The 22,696-nt window shown below is 41.5% G+C and overlaps 1 protein-coding gene across 1 annotated transcript; it reads right to left on the bottom strand.

Annotated features, from left to right (window-relative positions):
* Positions 1-12,021: 12,021 nt before the first annotated feature.
* Positions 12,022-14,424, bottom strand: LOC117559510 (zinc finger protein 79-like; the record flags this gene model as incomplete). The annotated part of the gene is made up of 2 exons (XM_034236304.1): positions 12,022-14,031; positions 14,104-14,424. Coding segments are annotated over 2 exons (525 nt in total), but the record flags the coding sequence as incomplete, so codon positions are not given.
* Positions 14,425-22,696: the final 8,272 nt, after the last annotated feature.

The following is a 22,696-nucleotide window of genomic DNA, read 5'->3' as shown; positions in this document are numbered from 1 at the left end:
TTCAGATTTGTGAACAATATTTGAGAGAAATGGTTATTTTGTGTATATAGAAAATGTTTTAGATCTTTGAGCTCATCTCATGAAAAATGGGAGCAAAAACAAAAGTGTTGCGTTTATATTTTTGTTCAGTGTATGATGTTTCTTGATTATTTCGTATGTTGCATTTTACTGCTGTACATGTTCAAAGTTGCGCTTGTATAAATGATTATAGATGAGGGAACCTGCTAAATATTAAAATGCGTGTGTTTTATATACAGTACCAGTCAAAGTTTGGACACACCTTCTAATTCAATGGTTTTTGTTTATTTTAATATGTTTCTATTTGGAGATGAATACTGAAGACATCAAAACTATGAAAGAACACACATGGAATTATCTAGTTAACAAAAAAGTGTTAAAAAAATCAATATGATTTTTATTTTAGATTCTTCAAAGTAGCTCCCTTTTGCCTTGATGACAGCTTTGCACCCTCTTGGCTTCTCTCAGTCAGCTTCATGAGGTAGACACCTGGAATGGGTTTCAATGAACACGTGTGCCTTGTCAAGAGTCAATGTGTGGAATGACTTGCCTTCTTAATGTGTTTGAGACCATCAGTTGTGTTCTGCAGAGGTAGAGTTAGTGCACAGTGGAAAGCCCTATTGGACTGCTGTTTTAATCTATATTATAGCAAGAACGACTCAACCCAGTAAAGAGAAACAAACGTCCATCATCACTTTAAGAAATGAAGGTCAGTCGATCCGGAAAATGTCAAGAACTTTGAATGTATCCTCAAGTGCAGTCGCAAAAACCATCAAATGCTATGATGAGACTCGCTCTCATGAGGACCCCCCCGGAAAAAGAAAGAGCAAGAGTTACCTCTGCTGCAGAGGATAAATACATCAGAGTTACCAGCCTCAGAAACCGCAAATTAAAAAGCACCTCAGATTAGAGCAGACAATCTTAAAGGTCCCATGACATGGCCATTTCTACTGATCATAATTCCATTGTTGAGATCTACTAGAATAGATTCACATTGTTCAATGTTCCAAACTCATTGGTTTCTCATAAAGCATCTCTGTATAGTATGTGTATTCACTCTCTGTCCTACATACCTTGTTGGAGCTCCTGCCCCCCTCCCTGATTGGTTAGCTTGCCCACTCTGTTTTGATGAGTCCACCACCGTTACAGCGGAACATCAGTGTTTATGTTTTACAATGGCGTTTGTTAGCAACCAGAAAATGACACTAGTAATGATAAACAGATGAGAATGCTGCGTGGGGTCTGGGTGCCGTATTGGCGGGACGTTGCGGGGCTCGCTGCTCCGCCCTTTGAGGATCGAGGAGCAGACAGTGTGAGCTGGATTACTGGTGTTGTTTCCTGGTTGCTGCGTGGGGTCTGCGAGACAGCGCGGAGCTCAGCCTGAGCACACACACTCAGCCTGGGCTCTGAGTGTGTTAGTGCACGGAGCTCCGCGCAGCACCGCGGCTGAAAAAAGATAAGGTTGAGTGAGTGAGTGTGGAACTCCGCGGATTGGTCCATTTGGACTTCGTTACGACAGTATGCCCCGGAAGAAAAAAATAAAAATCTCCAACGAGGCGTTCTGGGGTAGCATAGATGTTACATGCTCCCCTCCTTGTTGTCTTTTCTGTATCCCTGCTGCGCAGGTCCACCAGGTCTGCCCCTGGCTCCACCAGGTCTGCCCCTGGCTCCACCTCTGCCCAGGTTTTCCTAATTCCACTCAGCCGTATTATAAGGAGAAACTGGAGGAGAAGGAGGTCTCGCCTATCCTAACGCCGGGAGACACTCACCTTTAATTATCTCTCTGCTACTTTTGAGCTGTGAACCATTTATCTGCTGATGTTTTTATGTTTAGCCTGGAGGACCTGGTGGTCCAGGTTTCGCTGCTTTATTTTGTTTCCCAGGGTATTTATTTGATTTCTGGTTAGGGGAGGGAAACTCTGGGTCCTACGGCCCGTGGTGTGGCTGGCTCGGGTTACCTCCTTCCGTTTGTTTCTTTTGGCCAGTCCTCCAGACCTATTTTCGTTTGCCGGATTGCTTGTGTGAGTATATGGCTGTACTTCAATAAATGATCGTAATCAAGTGGTTTTTGCGTGTATTATTTTATGTTGCGGGTCTCCCCACGAGCCACTACCACGGAGTAGCAGAAAAAGCTACATAACACACAAGGGGACGGGTAATAACAGGAAAAGCATGACATGGGACCTTTAACTTTTAACCTTTAACATGCACTGTTCAGAGGAGACAGCGTGAACTTCATGGTCCAATTGCTGCAACAATCCACTACTGAGGATGAACAACAAGAAGAGAATTGTTTGGGCCAAGAAACACAAGGATTGGACATCTGTACTTTGGTCTGATCGGTCCAAATTAGAGATTTTTGGTTCCAACCTCTGTGTCTTTGTGAGACGCACAGAAGGTGAGCGTATGGTTTCTGAATATTTAAATCAGTAAATTAAATGGCATATTATTCAATGTAGGGATTTTTATAAATATATTTATTTTGGTAGGTTTGCTCTTCCATAATACATTTTAATTATCATAATAAAGTGCATGTGTCTAATAATACTTACATACAGTACTTTAACTTGTAAATCAAATCAAAGTTTATTTATAAAGCACATTTAAAAGCGATTTTTGGTCGGGCCAAAGTGCTGTACATGTAATAAATACTACAATCACATAAAAACACATTACTACAATCACAATAAAAGACAATAAATTACAACAGATATAAAAAACACAGGGAAAAGTCAGGAGTCGTGCTCCGCTCTGACAAAAGGCCAGGGAGAAGAAGTGTGTTTTAAGAGTAGATTTAAAAACCCCTAGGGTCTGGGCCGACCTCACATGGAGGGGCAGAGTGTTCCAGAGCCTAGGGCCAGCTGCTGCGAAGGCTCGGTGCCCTCGGGTTTTGAGCCTGGTCTTGGGCACTACCAGCAGCTCTGGCTGGGGTGTAGCGCTGGAGGAGTTCAGCTATATAGGCCGGAGCCAGCCCATTTACTTAAATAACATATTAATGCAGTACTTTAACTTGTAATAGAGTATTTTCACAGTGTGGTGTTTGTACTTTTACTTCAGGATCTACTACCTGCAGCAAGAGCTGATAAAGGGTCTAAAGTGTTATTAATGTGATAATAAAGTGCTACTGAAAAGTGTAAAGTGTTAATTAAGGGTAAAGGGAACAGACCTGCTCTGGGTATCCGAAGCTGAGGCTGTAAAACAGAGTCCAGAAGTTTCTGGAGTCTCTTGTTCTCCTCTTTGGAAAGAGACAGCTCCTCCTCGTACTCGGCTATCGTTTTTTCAAACAAAGCAAATATCTCTTCAGCAGCAGCAGTGAATCGCTGCTTCTTCAACGACAGCAGCATTTGGACTTTACTCATGATTACTAGATCACCTTTTCCTGCAAGCTCCGTTAAACACACCGTTTCTCTCTCCATCAAACTCTCAATCTGACTGGCGTTGCTAACGTGTTTCCAGCTAGCATGCTAAGCTAGCTCCTATAGTCCGAGGTAAACGCTCCAGAAAAAAGAGCACACAGTCCATTCAGTTGTTTATCCAAACACACAGATGATGGATCAGTAGTGCTGGAGCTCACACACACTTTCTCAGGAACACAGAGAGAGAAAGAACCGTATCGACGAGACGCTGTTACCGAATAAAATGTGGGACGAACAACTGATGATATTCTATAGAGTGGCGAAGTCACGCCCATCTACTTCCGGTCCATGGGACCTCCCCTTTCGGTGGACCTCCATCGGACCTTGGTTGCGGTCGGATAGTTTAAAAATCAGCTCCTAAATTCTAACCCTATCTCCTATTCCTTGACCTCTGAGTGAAACGTCACGGGGTTAAGGGATAGTGTATAGGAGAATTCAAAAGGACTTAGGAGAAGAGACTGTGGTACTTTAGAGAATCCGAATGCACTTTCACTATCCAACGTGTATATTATGTGCCAGCGGACGTCATTGTGTGCGTCTGCTGCTGTGGGGTAACCATGGAAACTACAGTTTTCTATACAGCGGACTACAACATGGATGTTTATTAAGAACGACGGACTCTGATGCTGTTGCTTTGCTTTATGAACGTGGACAACAGAGAAACATATTCTTCATGACCAAAGTTGGAATTGAAATAAAAAATGAAAGTGAAACTTATGCTCGTCACCCTCTCCCTCCGGTCCACATTATAAACGTTAGTCCTTAACACCTATCACTGTGTACATCACCATTCAAACATCTTTTAAAAGTTGAACAAACCCCACACAGCTCTGTGAAATGTTGACTTTATTTGATCATTTCAGTAAAAACTAACGTTCATATTTCTCTTTTTGATTATAATACTGATGAACGTTCAAAACAAAGCACTTTGGCAACTTACCACATACATTTTAAAATGCTTAATAAGCACCGTAACTTTCATGATATAATTTCTCCGTCATAATCGTTTGTTTCCGTGAACGGCCGACTGTTGTGTGACGCAAAGGCTGCGGCTGCAAGGCATTGGGGGGCAGCACTTTCTCCTCTCCTTTCGTCAAGGGAGGTCCAGTGGTTCCTAAGCTAAAGGAGGTTATAAAGGAAGTTTGAAACCTCCTTTCCTATCATTCTAGAGAATTCGAACGGCACTTATCATGGCTGCCACTGAGGGACTTCCGGGTCATTTCACTCGGTTAGGAAGGTCCCTAAGCTAAATGGACTATTCGACTTCAGCCCCTATTTCGGAAAAAGTATGTATTGAAGTCAATGGAGAGAGAAAGATTATCTTTCGATCCCGTTTGAATTGTGCCACGAATTACACATATGATGTTTGTCAATTTAAAAGATAATTTTGCAAGTAAAAAAAAATCATTATTTTTCTGAAATAAGGTCCCATGGTCCATGGGACCTTATTTCAGAAAAAGAAAATGCATTTTTTTTGACGTATGGGCGTGACTTCGCCACTCTATTTCGGAAAAATCATGTGACAAGACAGTAATGACGGCCATCTTGGTGACATGTGGAAGGGGAGTCCCTCCTTATTTCGGAAAAATTATGTATAGGCTCTGTGCACAAGAGGGCGTCTATCAACTTCCGGCGGCTGGGTGTGCGGCTGAGTACTTCCGGTTTGAGTACAGAGTTTTGACAGCTTGACAGTTTGACAGTTTGTTATGTCACACCGAGAGCAAGAATGAGCGGATTTCGGAGTAAAGAAAAGCGATTGGCCTTCCGGCGTGTAAGAAAGTCGGCACTACATTGCTGTGTGCCCCTTTGTACAAATTCGTCCCGTTATCATAATACCTTTATTAGTCCCACAGAGTGGAAATTTGCAGCGTTGAAGCAGGAAAGAGCCACAGACAGCTAAGTGTTGCATATCTTACATGCGTTAAAAAGTACTAAGTTATAATATAATAAACAATATGCTAAAAAAGTACTAAGTTATAATATAATAAACAATATGCTAAAAAAAAGATAAAAAGTTACATAATTTTGAAAAATACAGATAAAAACAAATCAAATCTACAAATCAAATCCTGTAGCAGTTCTTAGGATTTAGCAGCCCGGTATATATATTACAGTTATTAAAGATGGCATATGTATATAAAGTATTGCACATAGTTTGACGGTATTTAACAGCAGCAAGTTACACAATGTTATAATCGGGAGATAAGTTTCCATTCATTTCGGCAAGCCTGGGCAACAACAATTAAAATATTTCTTGCTCCCAAACCAATTGTGTATTTCATTACAAAAAGCAGTTATACCATACTATGTTTAGGTACTAATGAATTATATCCTCAAAACAAACGCACACATAAATAACAAAGGAAAATACATAATTTAATAAATCCACAATATGATAACATTTTACAGATTAATTTAATAAACTTTTACAAAACATAGGTTGATGTTATATCGGGGGAAAAAATACATATTTAAACATTTCAATTAGTCTGCATATTTAAGTAATGCTAGTTTATATAGGCCTAACAGATGATCAGATGTACAATATCCAGAAAGTAGATGCAAAAAATATATATAATGTGTGCATTTCCAACATATCCTCTGAAAGAGTGTTAGTCCTTGAGTTGAGGAGTGAGCCATTCGTTTTTTTTTTGTGGTGCGATGTCTGCTGAGAAGTCCTTGTATGCCTCGCTGACTTTGAGGACATCTGGGTCTGGCAGCTCCCCCCGCACGGCCTTGTAAGTTGTAACGTGTACTCCTTTGAACATGTTTATATGATAATTAGGACTTTAAGAACAATTTTACACTCAGAAAACAATCACAAAGTTGTAGCAGGCTACATACAATTACTTAGGACAATAGATATTACCTTACACCGTCAGCAACTGTAAACTGCGTTGGCTTAGTGGAAATGAACACCATGTCACTCACTCTGCCTGGTTTCACACCCTATTAATTACACAAAATAATTGTCAAATTAATTGAAAAGGTCGTCGATGCAACATATTAAATCAGCTCTTGGCACAAAGGAAATACTCATTAAACCGTGGATTGGTTGTGAACACATTACATTACATTACATTACATTGCATTTAGCTGACGCTTTTATCCAAAGCGACTTACAATAAGTACATTCGACCAGGAAGACACAACCTTGAAGAAAACAGAATCATATAAGTACATCAGGTTTCATAGAGCCAAACATTTCAAGTGCTACTCAACTGGCTATATATAAGCCAGTCCTTTATTAGGCTATAAGAGCTCTGTTAGCAGTTCTTTGTGCAAGCTTTCTGCTGTCCTGATTTCAATGGGGAGCTCATTCCACCATTTTGGAGCCAGGATAGCAAACCCACGTGTTTTTGCTGATGGGAACTTGGGTCCCCCTTGCAGCGAGGGTGCAGCGAGTCGTTTGGCTGATGCAGAGCGTAGTGCACGTGCTGGGGTGTACAGTTTAACCATGTCCTGGATGTAGGAAGGGCCAGATCCATTCGCAGCATGGTATGCACGTACCAGTGTCTTGAAGTGGATTCCAGCAGTTACTGGAAGCCAGTGAAGGGAGCGGAGGAGCGGAGTGGTGTGGGAACATTTAGGAAGGTTGAAGACCAGACGAGCCGCTGCATTCTGGATGAGCTGCAGAGGTCGGATGGCACATGCAGGTAGACCAGCCAGGAGGGAGTTGCAGTAGTCTAGGCGTGAGATGATGAGACCCTGGACCAGAACCTGCGTTGTTTTCTGGGTCATCTGTGGACGTATCCTCCTGATGTTGTAAAGTGTGTATCTGCAGCAGCGGGTTGTAGCAGCTATGTTTGCAGTGAAGGACAGTTTGTTATCTAGGGTCACACCCAGATTCCTTGCAGTCTAAGTCGGGGAAACAACAGAGGTGCCGATGTTGATTGTCAGGTCAAGAGTGGGACAATCTTTTCCCGGAAGGAAAAGCAGTTCAGTCTTGTTAAGGTTGAGTTTGAGGTGATGAGCAGACATCCACTGAGAGATGTCAGCTAGACAAGCAGAGATGCGTGCGACGACCTGGGTCTCTGAGCGGGGAAAGGACATAATTAGTTGGGTGTCATCAGTGTAGCAGTGGTATGAAAAACCATGCGGGCTAATGACTGATCCGAGCGAGTTTGTGTACAGGGAGAAGAAGAGGGGACCAAGAACAGAGCCCTGAGGGACCCCTGTAGTTAATTGACAGGAGTCGGACTCGGACCCTCTCCAAGTTACCCTGTAGGTACGGTCTTTGAGGTATGAGGTGAGGAGGGAAAGGGAAGAGCCTGAAACTCCAAGTTTTTGGACAGTTTGAAGGAGGATCTGATGATTCACTGTGTCGAATGCAGCAGACAGGTCCAACAGGATGATGACAGAGGAGAGGGATGCAGTTTTGGCAGTGTGCAGTTCCTCCGTGACAGCAATGAGAGCAGTTTCTGTGGAGTGACCTGCCTTGAAACCAGACTGGTGCGGATCCAGAAGGTTGTTCTGATGGAGATAACAGGAGAGTTGTTTAAAGACAGCGCATTCAAGTGTTTTAGATAGGAACGGGAGGAGAGAGACAGGCCTGTAGTTTATAACATCAGACGGGTTGAGAGTGGGTTTCTTTAGGAGAGGGTTTACTCTTGCCTCCTTGAGACTGTTTGGAAAGTGACCAGAAGTTAGAGAAGTATTGATGAAATGGGTGAGAAACGGTAGAATATCAGGAGCGATAGTCTGAAGGAGGTTTGAAGGGATAGGGTCCAGAGGACAGGTGGTAGGGCGGGCAGAGGTAATGAGGGTAAGAACCTCACTTGGAGAGAGAGGGGAAAAGGAGGTTAGTGTGTGGGTGAAAGGAGGGTCTGGTGACACAGCAGTGAGTAAAGGTGAGTCAGAAAAAGAAGAGCGAATATCATCAACCTTTTTTTCAAAATGGTTAACAAAGTCGCTTGACAGAAGGGAGGAGGGGGAAGGGGCTTTGGGGGGGTTCAATAGGGTGGAAAAGATTGAAAATAGTTTTTTGGGATTGGAATAGGAAGATTGGATCTTATCTTGAAAGAAAGTGCTTTTTGCCTGAGAGATCGAAGCAGAGAAAGAGGAGAGGAGAGCCTGATAGGTTAGGAGGTCGTCATGGTGTTTGGATTTCCACCGTTTCCGCTCTGCTGCCCTAAGGATGGTTCTATTAGCACGCAGTGCTAACTCTCAATGAATATAAGAAAGCACTGTGTAAAGCGAGAGCAGCTTCATTAATAGATGAGAATAAGAATAATGCAAGATTTATTTTCAGCACTGTAGCCAGGCTGACAGAAAGCCACAGCTCGATTGAGCCTTCTATTCCCATAGCACTCAGTAGCAATGATTTGATGTGCTTTTAATGATAACATTGTTTCTCTTGGAAACAAAATCAATGACCTCTTGCCTTTGACCAGTATAGTGTTATCAACAGCTTCCGGAAATGTAAGCTCTAATATTACACTAGATAGTAAACTAGAATGCTTTTCAGCCATAAACCTTGAACAATTACATTTAATGATTCTTTCTTCGAAACCATCAACGTGTATCTTAGACCCGATTCCAATTAAGCTGTTAAAGGAAGTTTTTCCATTAATTAGCACTTCTTTATTAAATATTATGAATATGTCTTTATTATCAGGCTATGTTCCACAATCATTCAAACCTCTTCTTAAAAAGCACAACCTCGATCCAGAGGTGTTAGCCAATTATAGACCTATTTCTAATCTCCCATTCCTCTCAAAAATTATTGAGAAAGCGGTCGCAAAACTACAAGGATAATCTGGTGTTTTTTAGTCGATGAGTAGTGCAGATATCACTGTAAAATCAATCGACAGTAAGAGGAATACTTACTTCCGGGTGTACAATTCTCCGTTATCCAATGAGAATGGACGCTCACATTGCCCACTGTTTTTTGAGAACAGAAATTGATAAATAATGCACCATAATACATTCTGACGAAAAATACAAATTATTATGAATACAAATAAAATAAAAGAAGCCTCCCGTGAGTTACTATAAGCTATAAAGTAGATTTAAAAAACGTTTTAGCTCACTGCAGGACGTTGTAGAAATGCGTGTGTGCACCAGGCAAAGGAGCCTCATTCACTTAACATTGGGGTTGTTTGCGTGGTGCAGACACGTAAATGTAGCAAAGTTCGTGACTCCACCACGCAATCCGGTGTTAAGGAGTCGTGGTGGAGTCACCCATTCTGGTGAGATCAGGTTGCGAAATGCGTGGGTGCACCACGACAAAGGAGCCTCATTCACTTAACATTGGGGTTGTTTGCGTGGTGCAGACTCGTAAATGTAGCAACGTTCGTGACTCCACCACGCAATGTGGTGCTAAGGAGTCGTAGTGCAGTCACGCATTTTTTTAAATGGCTAATATTGGCCTACAATACCCCTTTATTGATCAAATAGGAATATAATTGTCTTTACAAAATCGTAAACTAAAGGGAACAATCTATTTGACACAGCTGAAGCTCTGGCCTTCCTTAAAAACTAAGTCATTTAAATCACAGTTGTATTACACACAATGCACTGTTTTTTGAGAACAAAAATTGGTAAATAATGCACCATAATACATTCTGACGAAAAACAAAAATTATTATGTATACAAATAAAATAAAAGAAGCCTCCCGTGAGTTAAGCTCACAAGCTATAAAGTAGATTTAAAAAACGTTTTATAGAATACAAAGCTCACTGCAGGACGTTGTAGAAATGCGTGTGTGCACCACGACAAAGGAGCCTCATTCACTTTACATTGGGGTTGTTTGCGTGGTGCCGACACGTAAATGTAACAAAGTTAGTGACTCCACCACGCAATGTGGTGTTAAGGAGTCGTGGTGGAGTCACGCATTCTGGTGAGAGGGAGCTCATCCAGATGAAGCAGCAGATAGCCACGCTGATGCAGCGGTCCAGGGCGGATCCTGCTCAGCTAGAGAGGCCGCAGTCCCGGCTCTCAACGAAGAAATTGGCAGAGGAGAAGGAAACTAAAGACGAGGAAGAGGCCTTTCTAGCCCAGGAGGAGCGGGTGAAAATGGCCGAAAAGATCCGTCAGAGAGATCGCGTCAGGCAGCAGAACCAGCAGGAGCGCCGGGAGAGGAAGAATCAGATCCCGAAGAGGAAGAAAGGGAAGCTTCCTTCTGACTTCACGCCCCCCCCTGAGGAAACCAAGGGGAAGCAGAAACCTTGCAGGGAAGCCAAGGTTTTTAAGACACTGTGCTTCCAGGGGAGAGGGGTGAGGAAATGTAAAGGAGGTGATCTCTGGGGCCATAGATCTCGGCCTCCGTTACGGATTCTGTAGCTTCATTGGTGGCAAAGTGTATGTAGTTTGTTCATCTGTCTGTGTTTCAGTTTCTCTGTCTCTGTTTTATGTTGAAAAGTGTTCCACCATCCCCATGTCTGTAGTCTGTTGCTGATTGTGTGCACATGTGTCCTGTTGGTTTGATTAATGTGGGTGTGTATTTAGGCTCTGTTGCCCTGTCTGTTTGGAGGCTGGTAGTGTGGTGGCTGGTGACTGTGCGCACAGGAGCAGCAGATTGAGGCTGTGTCATATCATATGTGTATGAGTTAATAAATGCCCACACCGGGTTGTATTTTTGGACGTTCTGCCTCTGCCTCCTTGCTTGGTCGGGACGCTCAATTGTCAGCTTCACAGTATTGCACGGAGAATCAAAATAGTAATTGGGAATATAACAAAACATGATCAAACAGGTTTTATAAAAGGGCGTTTTATTGGATATAATATTCGCCATCTGCTTGATATGATAGATAATCATGAAGAGGATGGAAATGTATTGATGACTTTAAAAAAGCCTTTGATACAGTAAGAGGAGATTTCATTCAAAAATCCCTCCAATTCTTTAATTTTGGGGAAACCATTATACAGTGGGTGAAGGTTTTATATAACCAACCTACCAGTAAAATAGTTAATAATGGATATTTATCAAAAAGCTTCAGCCTGTCCAGAGGCGTACGTCAAGGGTGTCCACTGTCTCCATATCTGTTTCTATTATGCATTTAAATTCTTGCTATCAGAATTAGAAACAATGCATGTATAACAGGCTTAAGATCAAATGGTATTGAAACAAAAGTAACATTATATGCAGATGATGCAGCTTTCTTTCTACAGCCTGAAAAAACTGCATTAGATGCCCTCATAGTTGATTTAAATAACTTTTCAAAATTAGCTGGGCTAAGGCCTAACTTTGATAAATGCTGTATTATGAGAATAGGAACATTAAAAGGCACATATTTCAAGCTACAATGCTCAGCTCCAGTCAAATGGTGTAATGGTTCAGTGGATGTTCTGGGAGTTCATATTCCAGAAAATCTCAAAGATCTAGTTAAGGTACATTTTTTGCGAAAAATGCAGAAAACGGAGAAAATAATTCAACCTTGGAAAGGGAAAGCTCTCTCCTTACAGGGAAAGATTACATTAATTAATGCTCTTGTGATTCCACAGTTTGTTTATCTCTTAATTTCACTTCCCTCCCAGAGGCGTCTTTTTTGAAAAGCTTTGAACAACGAATGTTTAAGTTAATCTGGAATAATAAGCCTGCCAAGATAAAAAGGCAATACATATAATACACTTGAAAATGGTGAACTAAACTTAAAAAAGGTGGCAGCAATGAATTCATCCTTAAAAGCATCTTGGATTAATAAAATGTATCATAATAGTCTTTGGAGAACAAGTCAGAACTTATTTTCAGGGCACTTGTTTTTTGACTGTAAACTGTTTCCCTTTTTCCAATTAAAATCTCACCACTGTGATGGTTATTCAAATACATATTAGTAGAAATCTCACCATTTGTTAGAGATGCATTGAAGGCTTGGTTGAGTTTCCAGTATTACCCCAGATACACCAGAATAAATCCAAAATCAATTAGTATGGTTGCACTCAGAAGTAGATGGAAAACCACTATTATGGGAAAGTCTCCTGAGAAAGGGAATTATTTTCATGAATGATTTACTAGATAGCACAGGTAATTTAATTTCATATCAGTGTTTTCGCTGTATGTATGGTCAGATATGTGATTTCCTTCACTTTAACCAGCTGCTTTCAGCTTTTCCAACTAACTGGAAACGCAAATAAAAAAAAGATGGAAACCGACAACAAGAAGTCAGAAATGGTTTTCAAAAATGAAAATAAATAGAATCATTTATGATCACTGTTTACAGAGCAAGGGCCTTACTGCTTTTCCTCATGCAGTCTGTTCTTTCTGGGAAGAATAATTTAATATTCTGATACCCAGGAAACCATTTTTTAGAACCATATACAAAACAACAATTGATTCCTATTCAAGAATCTTCCAACTGAAGATCTTTTACAAGATTATCGCTACAAAAAACAACTCACCACTTTTAATATTGAACCGTCACCACTTTGTAGATTCTGTGAGGAGGAAGAGCAAGACCAGATGCATTTATTTTTTGTATTGTCCATATGTTGCAAGACTGTGGACTGAGATTCAAAATGGGCTTAAGACACTTTATATTGATTTTGCATTTACTCCCTCTGGTCTTTTGTTTGGGTTTTTGGATGAGGACAATACACAGTTGATGAATACAATTATTCTTCTGGCAAAAATACTGATTTTCAAAGCTCAATTAAGGGGAAATCTGAATTTAAGGTGTGTGAAAAGTAGATTAAAAACAAAATTTATTTTGGAAAGGATGATTGCCACAAAGAATCAAAGGATGGCTCAACACACCATGAAATGGGAAACAATCAGCTCTAGTGAAGAGTGGGATAAAAAGGAATAATACATGCTTTTGATGATATTGTACTGTCAACCTATTTTTTGTTTTGTTTATGAAATGTTGAAGTGACCAACTGACTGTGATTTATTATTTTTGTTTCTGTTTTTTTTTTGTCTGAGATAGGAATGTCTCTTTTTGTTATTGTAATGTCCATGTTTTGTGTCTGTAGCCTACACTGCGTTACTATAGTAACTACCCCAGTTCATAAACTGTAATGGAAGCGCAGCATTGAAGTGAGCCGGGCCTAATAAGGCCCAACCAAACCGAGCGAGGCCTGCAGTGGAAACGCGCCATAAGACTAGCTGGTCCCTTGTAAAGGTGAGTCCACCTTAAATGAGCAGTCGGTGATCAGCAGGTGAAAGGCAGGACACAGGAACTTGGTCCTGAGGAGATGTAACGATTATTAAACAAGAAATAGTCGAGTCAAGAGGTCAAAGAAAATGAAGATTTGTGATTATTAGCGAATCGGTTGAAGGTGGGGGAAATCAGGCTTAGGGAGTAACATATTACATGTAACGGCATGAGGTCATCAGGATACAACATAGACAAATGTATTCCCTGACAGTTACAGAAGCAGCTGACGACCAACACACTTATGTCTTTTGAAACGATTATTCCATTTAAATCTTTTGTCACAAACATTGCAGCTCTATTTTTCCTCTCCTGTGTGGACTCTCATGTGTGTCTTTAAACTATCACTCCGTGAAAAAGCTTTCTTACAGACTGAGCAGCTGTGTGCTTTCTCTCCTGTGTGGACTCTCATGTGTGTCTTTAAATTTCCACTATGTGAAAAAGCTTTCTTACAGACTGAGCAGCTGTGTGCTTTCTCTCCTGTGTGGACTCTCATGTGTGCCTTTAAATCTGCACTCTGTGAAAAAGCTTTCTTACAGACTGAGCAGCTGTGTGCTTTCTCTCCTGTGTGGACTCTCATGTGGTTCTTTAAATGTGCACTCCGTGAAAAAGCTCTCTTACAGACTGAGCAGCTGTGTGCTTTCTCTCCTGTGTGGACTCTCATGTGTGCCTTTAAATGTGCAGTCTGTGAAAAAGCTTTATTACAGACTGAGCAGCTGTGTGGTTTCTCTCCTGTGTGGACTCTCATGTGTTTCTTTAAATGTGCACTCCGTGAAAAAGCTCTCCTACAGACTGAGCAGCTGTGTGGTTTCTCTCCTGTGTGGACTCTCATGTGGTCCTTTAAATTTCCACTCCGTGAAAAAGCTTTCTTACAGACTGTGCAGCTGAATGGTTTATTTTCATCACTACGTTGTGGATCACTGACAGATTCATGTCTATTTTTCAGTGAGTTTGAGCCTGATGCAGGTTCTCTGGTCTCCTTCCAATCAGCACTGTCTTCAGTGTCAGGTTCAGAAGAGTCTCCAGTGTCGTCCTCAGTCTTTGGTTGTAAACTGCTCTCTGGATCTGAGCTCCTGGCTGGTTCTGGTCCTCGACAGTCATCTCCATCAGCTTCTGTTTCCATGTGTTCAGTTTGTCTTTGATGAGGCTGTGAGGACTGAGGTTTCTCTTTATCATCTTCACTCTTCACAGGGTCAGGAGTGAAAGTGGACTTGGTGATCTCAGCCTCCTCCAGCTCCTGAAGCTGCTCTCCCTCCTGACTTATCCTGAGTTCCTCCTGTTCCTGCTTAATGTGTGGGGGGGGCTCTGGGTCCTCCGGGTCCAGACTGGTGCTCCACTCCTGCTGGTCAGGGAGAAACTCTTCTTTAACCACCAACAGCAGCTGGACATCTGCAGGAAACAGGAAACACACAGTCAGAACAAACTGTTAAGTGTTAGCATTTAAAAATCTAATCACCATTACAATGGGAGACATTTTGCAGCCCTAATTAATGCCTTTGTTTTTATATTTTCACATTATCTTTCTTATGCTACGTTCACACAGGACGCGATGCGAATATTCGCTTCGCTCTAATCGCTCAAGTTTCACCGCGGCTTGCAGTTTCACCGCGGCTTGCAGTTTGTTTTATCTCGTCATTCAAAACAGACATACCGTTGACGCGCCGCGCCGTTGACGGACAGTTGAGGTTGTTTACATTTCCATGCAAGATCGTTTTGGTTATTTCTGTCGTTAACTATGGAGGATATAACAATTATTGCTGCTTTGTACCTTCTGTGGAAGTCCTACAAACGTAGCAACAAACGCCACTCTGTCTGGGTTCACAATGTAATCAAGCATCGCACACAGTTTGGTGAATATCATTGTTTAATCAAGGAACTGCGCCTGGATGACTGCCGTTTCCAGCGGTATTTTAGGATGACCTGTGTCCAGTTTGATGATCTTCTAGCTTGGGTTGGTGTCAGGATTTCCCGGATGGACACAAACTACAGGCGTTCCCTCTCAGTTGCGGAGCGCCTGTTAATATGTCTCCGGTAAGTTGCTTTGTTTTGTTTTTTATTAGCGTGTTAATATGAATACAAAATATTTCATGAATCTTGCACGTCATGGTAAATCAATGCCACAGCACTATGGATCAAAATGAACTGTTTGCTGTTATTTAATTATAATAAATGTTTAAAAGGGATGCTTAAATAACTCCCATCATGATAGTTTTAATTACTTTGTATACTGCAGGGTAGCTTGTGAATTTACTAATTGTCTAATCTGATTTAACACTTGATTATATTTCACATCATTATTTCAAATCTGGAAAGTAACTAAAGGTATTAAATACATACCATTTAATGTAGCCTACTTAGTTACTTTACACCACTTTTTCAGGTTATGTCTTCATACAACTTTGTTTGATTTATTTTATATATGTTTCTTTTCTTTTGTGCTGCAGGTATCTTGCTACAGGAGATTAATTCAGGACAATTGCCAACAGCTTCCGTGTTGGTGTCTCAACAGTCTCTACCATCATCCCTGATGTGGCCACTGCTATATGGGACTGCCTTGTGGAGGAGTTCATGGCTGTGCCCTCTACAGAGGAGTGGAGGTCAATAGCAGAGAAGTTTGAGGAGCGGTGGAACTTTCCTCTCTGCTGTGGAGCATTGGATGGGAAACATGTTGTCCTCAAAGCCCCAGAAAACACAAGATCCCAGTTATTTAACTACAAAGGAACATTCTCACTTGTTCTTTTGGCAGTTGTGGATGCAGAGCGTTGCTTTCGTGTCATTGATGTTGGGGGCAATGGAATAACTAGTGATGGTGGCATTCTGGCCAACTCTGCTTTTGGTCAAGCCCTGAAATCTGGCTCCCACCAACTGCCTGCTGGCCTGCCACTCTCAGGAGGTGACCACCTGGGACCCCTGCCACATGTATTTGTTGCAGATGAGGCCTTTCCTCTCAGGAAAAACCTCATGAGGCCATTCCCTGGGCGCAACCTTCCCAGAGAGCGCAGAATATTTAATTACCGTCTGTCTCGAGCTCGGCTTGTCGTAGAGAATGCCTTTGGGATTCTCTCCTCTCAGTGGAGGATGTACAGGCGTGTAATTGAGGTCCAGCCAGAAGTTGCAGAGAAGTTTGTGAAGGCTACCTGTATTCTGCATAACTTATTGCACAGGACAACCCAGGCAAACACACAGATGGCCTTCTCAGTTGCTGATGTGGAGCCACTGCCAGGTCTAGGAAGAATTGTAGCCAACAACTCCGCAAGAGAGGCCATCAGAGTTCGGGAGGTGTTCACATCATACTTCAATGCAGAGGGAACGGTCCCATGGCAAAACAACGTGTAATGCACCAGCACACATTAAAAGGCTCTTTTAAGAGCCACCCACACATACTATTGAGCAACCTCCTGCAACATTTCTATCCCAACACCAGATTTAGGTCACCAATTCATATAATTATTTCTGTTAAATCCATGAATTATTGTTTTGTGAGGTGGTGCCACTTTCTGCTTTTTAAATGACTTTATGATTTTAGGCAAAGTATATAATAGAAGGACATTTTGACTTTGAATGTTATAGAATTATGAAAATATGCAGTCTGTTATTGTGACGACCCCTCCACACCACGAGGGGTGCCGTCGGCTCTGTGTGTGTGTGATTACAGGATCCAGTGCTGTGGGGCCGGCATTTGTCTGATGAGCTGCACCAGGGTCGGGGAGCCGAGAGCCAAACCGGATTCGTCCCTCGGCCTCATTCCTCTTGGCACTCTCTTCATGCCAGCCTCGGGGGACCTATTGCTGTCTTCGTTTATTTGTTTAAATATAAATAAATTATTGTAATATTGTCGCACCTCGTCTCCACTCTCAGGTTTTGTTATATGTGACACTTATATTTCTAGAAAGGATTATATGTGACTAGGAATACTCTGTTACAAGTAAAAGTTAGTTACTTTACACTACTGTGCACAATACAATCACCTTAAATTACATTATTAATTATGTGATGACCATAAAGAAACCTAAAGAAAAGTATGTGATGGCGAAAGAATAAAGGAACATACGTTGGTAACATTAAACAAAGTTGTATTATCAATTTAAATAAATATATACAATGATTATAAATATTTTTAAAAAGCCTGGTTTGTTCCCTTCAAAGCTTGTCAACCCATGGCAGGTAATCTATAACAATTCCAAATTTAGCACAACTGTGCTTGCTTCATAAATTAATTAATGTATTTCAAACTTTACAAAGTTCTTCTGCTGCGTTGGCAGTCTTTGAAGGGAAGGAAGCAGGCTTTGGAGGAAATGCTCATTCTCCGAGAGTGGGGCGGCAGGCAGAGCACCGGACCCCCGTGTATGGGCCTCAAGGAGGCGTTCATGCACCTCCTTTTCATTGTCTACTACACTCCTGGGCCTTTTTCTTCCTGCATGACAAAAACAAATATCATTTTTTTAGTGAAGGTACAGCAATGCATCAATACAATAAAATGCAATCAAAACTGTCATTTACATTCCCCTTGGTGCTCTGCCTACACCACTAGGTACTGCAGGGGCATCAGTGGGGACAGCAGCAGAGACAGCAGGAGGGGCATCAGGGGGATCATCATGATCCTCTGCCTCACTGCCCTCTGAAAACTCATGTTCATCTGTAAATATTGAAAATATAAGAAAGATGTATTTTGTATTCCATTGAGGCAAATATAATAATGAGATAGTAAAATGGAACAGGTAATGTAATTCTAGATTTTGTGAGAATACAACTTTTTACAATTGCACTTGTATTATTATAATTACTTATTGATAAATTAAGCAGTTATAGCCTTGATATTCTCTTAAACTTTGATTTACATTTTTTTTTGGAGATATTCTGTATGACTTTCCTATGCAGTGTGAATGAGTGTCTCCACTTGTCAACCAATCTCTTCCGTCTGCTCCCTGTGCTTCACCTCCATACTCTGAGGTCCTGTCTTCCTTGACACCATATTGCTGGTGGTTTTTCTTGGGGTAACAAATGGGTCGAGGAAGGACAGGACCGCAGAGTATCTCCACTTTTTATTGGTCCCTGCTGCTGACCCACTCCTTTTATCTTCCTTCTCCCTCTTCCTTTCTTTGACATACGTGTCCCTCATACTCTTCCATTTCTTTCGGCATACCTCCTCTGACAAGAAAAAAATGTTTACAAATGGTAACTTTTAACCGTTATCTGCCGTTAAACCGGCGGTTGAGCCAACTTGGTTAATGCTAAATCTGTAATCAAGCAAACAACGGATGTATATTTTGTATAACTTACCAGGTATGCCTACTTCCTCGCTTATTTTCCTCCATGCGAGCTCTTTCTTGTTGCGGTCCCGGTAGATATACGACATTACATCATATATCTCCGGGAACCCACTCACACTATTTTCTCTTGCATCTTTTACAACTGATCAACAGCAGGACGTCAGAGGGACGTCAGAGGGAATCCCAACGCTGATTGGCTTCCACGAGAACGCGTCATGTGAATTTGACGCCCGAGTTGAAAAAATTGAACTCTCGCGTTTGACGCGGCCCCCTTCAAATCGTGTGATTCGCGCCGCGTCCACCACTTCATGCGCGCCGTCGGAGCGAATTCGCGTCTGATCGTGTCTCTGCATTGACTTTACATGTAATCGCGCCGCCCCCAAATGTCGCATCGCGTCCGGTCTGAACGCAGCATTAGTCCCACCTATTGTGTATTTGTGTTGGCTCAATTCACCTTATGTAGGCCCGCCCCTTTCCACTTCCAGTTAAAAATGAAAACGTTTTTTCTTCTTCCGGCATAGCACTAGCTGCAATGTAAACAATGAATTCTATGTGGGATCGTTCACAGATACACTACGCCTACAGTTAGTGCTGCGTACCGGTACGCCGAACCGGTACTGGACTTGTAAAAAGTTTCGGTTCAAGTCCGGAACGTCGGGAACCGGTACTTGGACTCACAAAAAAACTAGCACTTACGTATATTCTCCTTCTTGTTCTAAACCATCTAAAACCTCCCTGAAGGCAGGAGAGACTGAAAAGAGTCAAGGGAAGCTTACAAAAGTTAACAGCATTTAATTACACAAAAGATGCGGTGGTGTACAAATGAAATTACAAAAGGAGGCGCTCTCCTCATCTCCCGTCAGCCCAGGTCAGCAGGTAGAAGAGATCAATTATTGGCTTGCTCTTCCTGTTGTCATCTGAGGTCTTCTCCTATTGGCCGGCGTCGTCGGGGGGCGGGTTCAATGCAATTCCTGCCTTTTTCTGTTGCTAAATTACATAATTCTGGTGTCTGTGGTTATTTAAACATTCCCTGATAAACGTTATTCAGCGTCAATAAATGAGTGCTAATCCCAGTGTGCTCAGTGTACAACATCACATGTCATTTCACCTTCGATTCACGGTTTGAAAACGTAGCATTTCGCCACATGCTAATGCTAACCGGAAGTGAAAAATTTCAGAATAAAAGTATTAAGTTAATAGTGTGAACTTCCGTTTTTTTCAGAATAAAACTGAATTAAATTAAATAGTGAATTTAATTCAAAATAATTTCTAACAGTATATATGTACATCACTATGTACAGTGGGGCAAAAAAGTATTTAGTCAGCCACCAATTGTGCAAGTTCTCCCACTTAAAAAGATGAGAGAGGCCTGTAATTTTCATCCTAGGTATACCTCAACTATGAGAGACAAAATAAGAAAAACAAATCCAGAAAATCACATTGTAGGATTTTTTATGAATTAATTGGTAAATTCCTCGGTAAAATAAGTATTTGGTCACCGACAAACAAACAAGATTTCTGGCTCTCACAGACCTGTAACTTCTTCTTTAAGAGCCTCCTCTGTCCTCCACTTGTTAACTGTATTAATGGCACCTGTTTGAACTCGTTATCAGTATAAAAGACACCTCAAACAGTCACACTCCAAACTCCACTATGGCCAAGACCAAAGAGCTGTCAAAGGACACCAGAAACAAAATTGTAGACCTGCACCAGGCTGGGAAGACTGAATCTGCAATAGGGTAGCAGCTTGGTGTGAAGAAATCAACTGTGGGAGCAATTATTAGAAAATGGAAGACATACAAGACCACTGATAATCTCCCTCGATCTGGGGCTCCACGCAAGATCTCACCCCGTGGGGTCAAAATGACCACAAGAACGGTGAGCAAAAATCCCAGAACCACATGGGGGGACCTAGTCAATGACCTGCAGAGAGCTGGGACCAAAGTAACAAAGGCTACCATCAGTAACACACTACGCCGCCAGGGACTCAAATCCTGCAGTGCCAGACGTGTCCCCCTGCTTAAGCCAGTATATGTCCAGGCCCGTCTGAAGTTTGCTAGAGAGCATTTAGATGATCCAGAAGAGGATTGGGAGAATGTCATATGGTCAGATGAAACCAAAATATAACTGTTTGGTAAAAACTCAACTAGACGTGTTTGGAGGAGAAAGAATGCTGAGTTGCATCCAAAGAACACCATACCTACTGTGAAACATGGGGGTGGAAACATCATGCTTTGGGGCTGTTTTTCTGCAAAGGGACCAGGACGACTGATCCGTGTAAAGGAAAGAATGAATGGGGCCATGTATCGTGATATTTTGAGTGACAACCTCCTTCCATCAGCAAGGGCATTGAAGATGAAACGTGGCTGGGTCTTTCAGCATGACAATGATCCCAAACACACCGCCCGGGCAACAAAGGAGTGGCTTCGTAAGAAGCATTTCAAGGTCCTGGAGTGGCCTAGCCAGTCTCCAGATCTCAACCCCATATAAAATCTTTGGAGGGAGTTGAAAGTCTGTGTTGCCCAGCGACAGCCCCAAAACATCACTGCTCTAGAGGAGATCTGCATGGAGGAATGGGCCAAAATACCAGCAACAGTGTGTGTACATCTTGTGAAGACTTACAGAAAACGTTTGACCTCTGTCATTGCCAACAAAGGGTATATAACAAAGTATTGAGAGGAACTTTTGTTATTGATCAAATACTTATTTTCCACCATAATTTGCAAATAAATTCTTTAAAAATCAGACAATGTGATTTTCTGGATTTTTTTTTCTCATTTTGTCTCTCATAGTTGAGGTGTACCTAGGATGACAATTACAGGCCTCTCGTCTTTTTAAGTGGGAGAACTTGCACAATTGGTGGCTGACTAAATACTTTTTTGCCCCACTGTATGTAGTATGTACTGTATAATGTACACATGTAGAGTTGTAGAAAATAAATGGTGTACAGACAGTACAGTACACTCTGACTGTACAGTCACTACAGTGTAGCCTATACTGTATAGTAGACCTGTAACAGTGTAATGCGTATAGTCTACTCTACACTCTACCTTTCAGCAACGTTTTAGGGATTTAGGATCAGTCAGCTCAGGGACTGTTTGGTTACTTTAGTTTGGTAAATGAAATAAATGTTTGAACTTTGTAGTAGTTCACTGTAGTTGCTGGCTTAAGTCATTTGTAGACTAAGTGGCAAAAAGTGTACATTTGTACTTTGTAGAGAAATGTAGACACAAGTTGGAAGGGAGCACAATAAACCTGACGAGTTTGAATTTGAGTTGATTATGAGTTAATTTTCGATTGATATTTAGCTCCGAACTTATAAGTCCAGACCTGAACCTGAACCTCTGGACTTGTGTCCGGACCTGAACCTGAATGTGAGTCCAGGTACGCAGCACTACCTACAGTAGAGAATTACAATACTCTGTTACAAATAAAAATCCTGCATTCAAACCTTATTTAAGTAAAAGTATGCAAGTATTAACCTGTTAAGCCCGAGCCTGTTTTTCAGGTCTCAGGCTCGAAAATGACATTCCCAGAACAAATTACCATATCTTCCCTTCTAAAAAAGTGAAATTAATAATCTTTGTTCCCAAAGCAAGATTACACCTGTGAGTTGGATGTAGAAGTGTCAGAATCAATAGATTTTTTTATTTTAAAGTAAATTCAGATTGAACACAGTAAAACATGTTTTTAATTATTGTGTCCGTCAAAAAAAATACAATTACTTATAGTGAAAACCACCCTTGAATGATGGGATGGTAGACTAAAAGCTTTAGGAATCCAAACTACAACATATAATGAGTACCCTGTATCAAGATTAATGCAAAACAAGTGAAATTTGACCTTTTTAGAAAGATTTAGCAAAAAAAACCCACTTCTGGGGTCAATTGGGTGGAT

This window comes from Gymnodraco acuticeps, unplaced genomic scaffold (assembly GCF_902827175.1).
Source record: "Gymnodraco acuticeps unplaced genomic scaffold, fGymAcu1.1, whole genome shotgun sequence".
NCBI classification, from domain to species: Eukaryota; Metazoa; Chordata; class Actinopteri; order Perciformes; family Bathydraconidae; genus Gymnodraco; species Gymnodraco acuticeps.
Note: the sequence above shows the minus strand (reverse complement) of the source record. Positions and strands in the feature narration are given on the sequence as shown.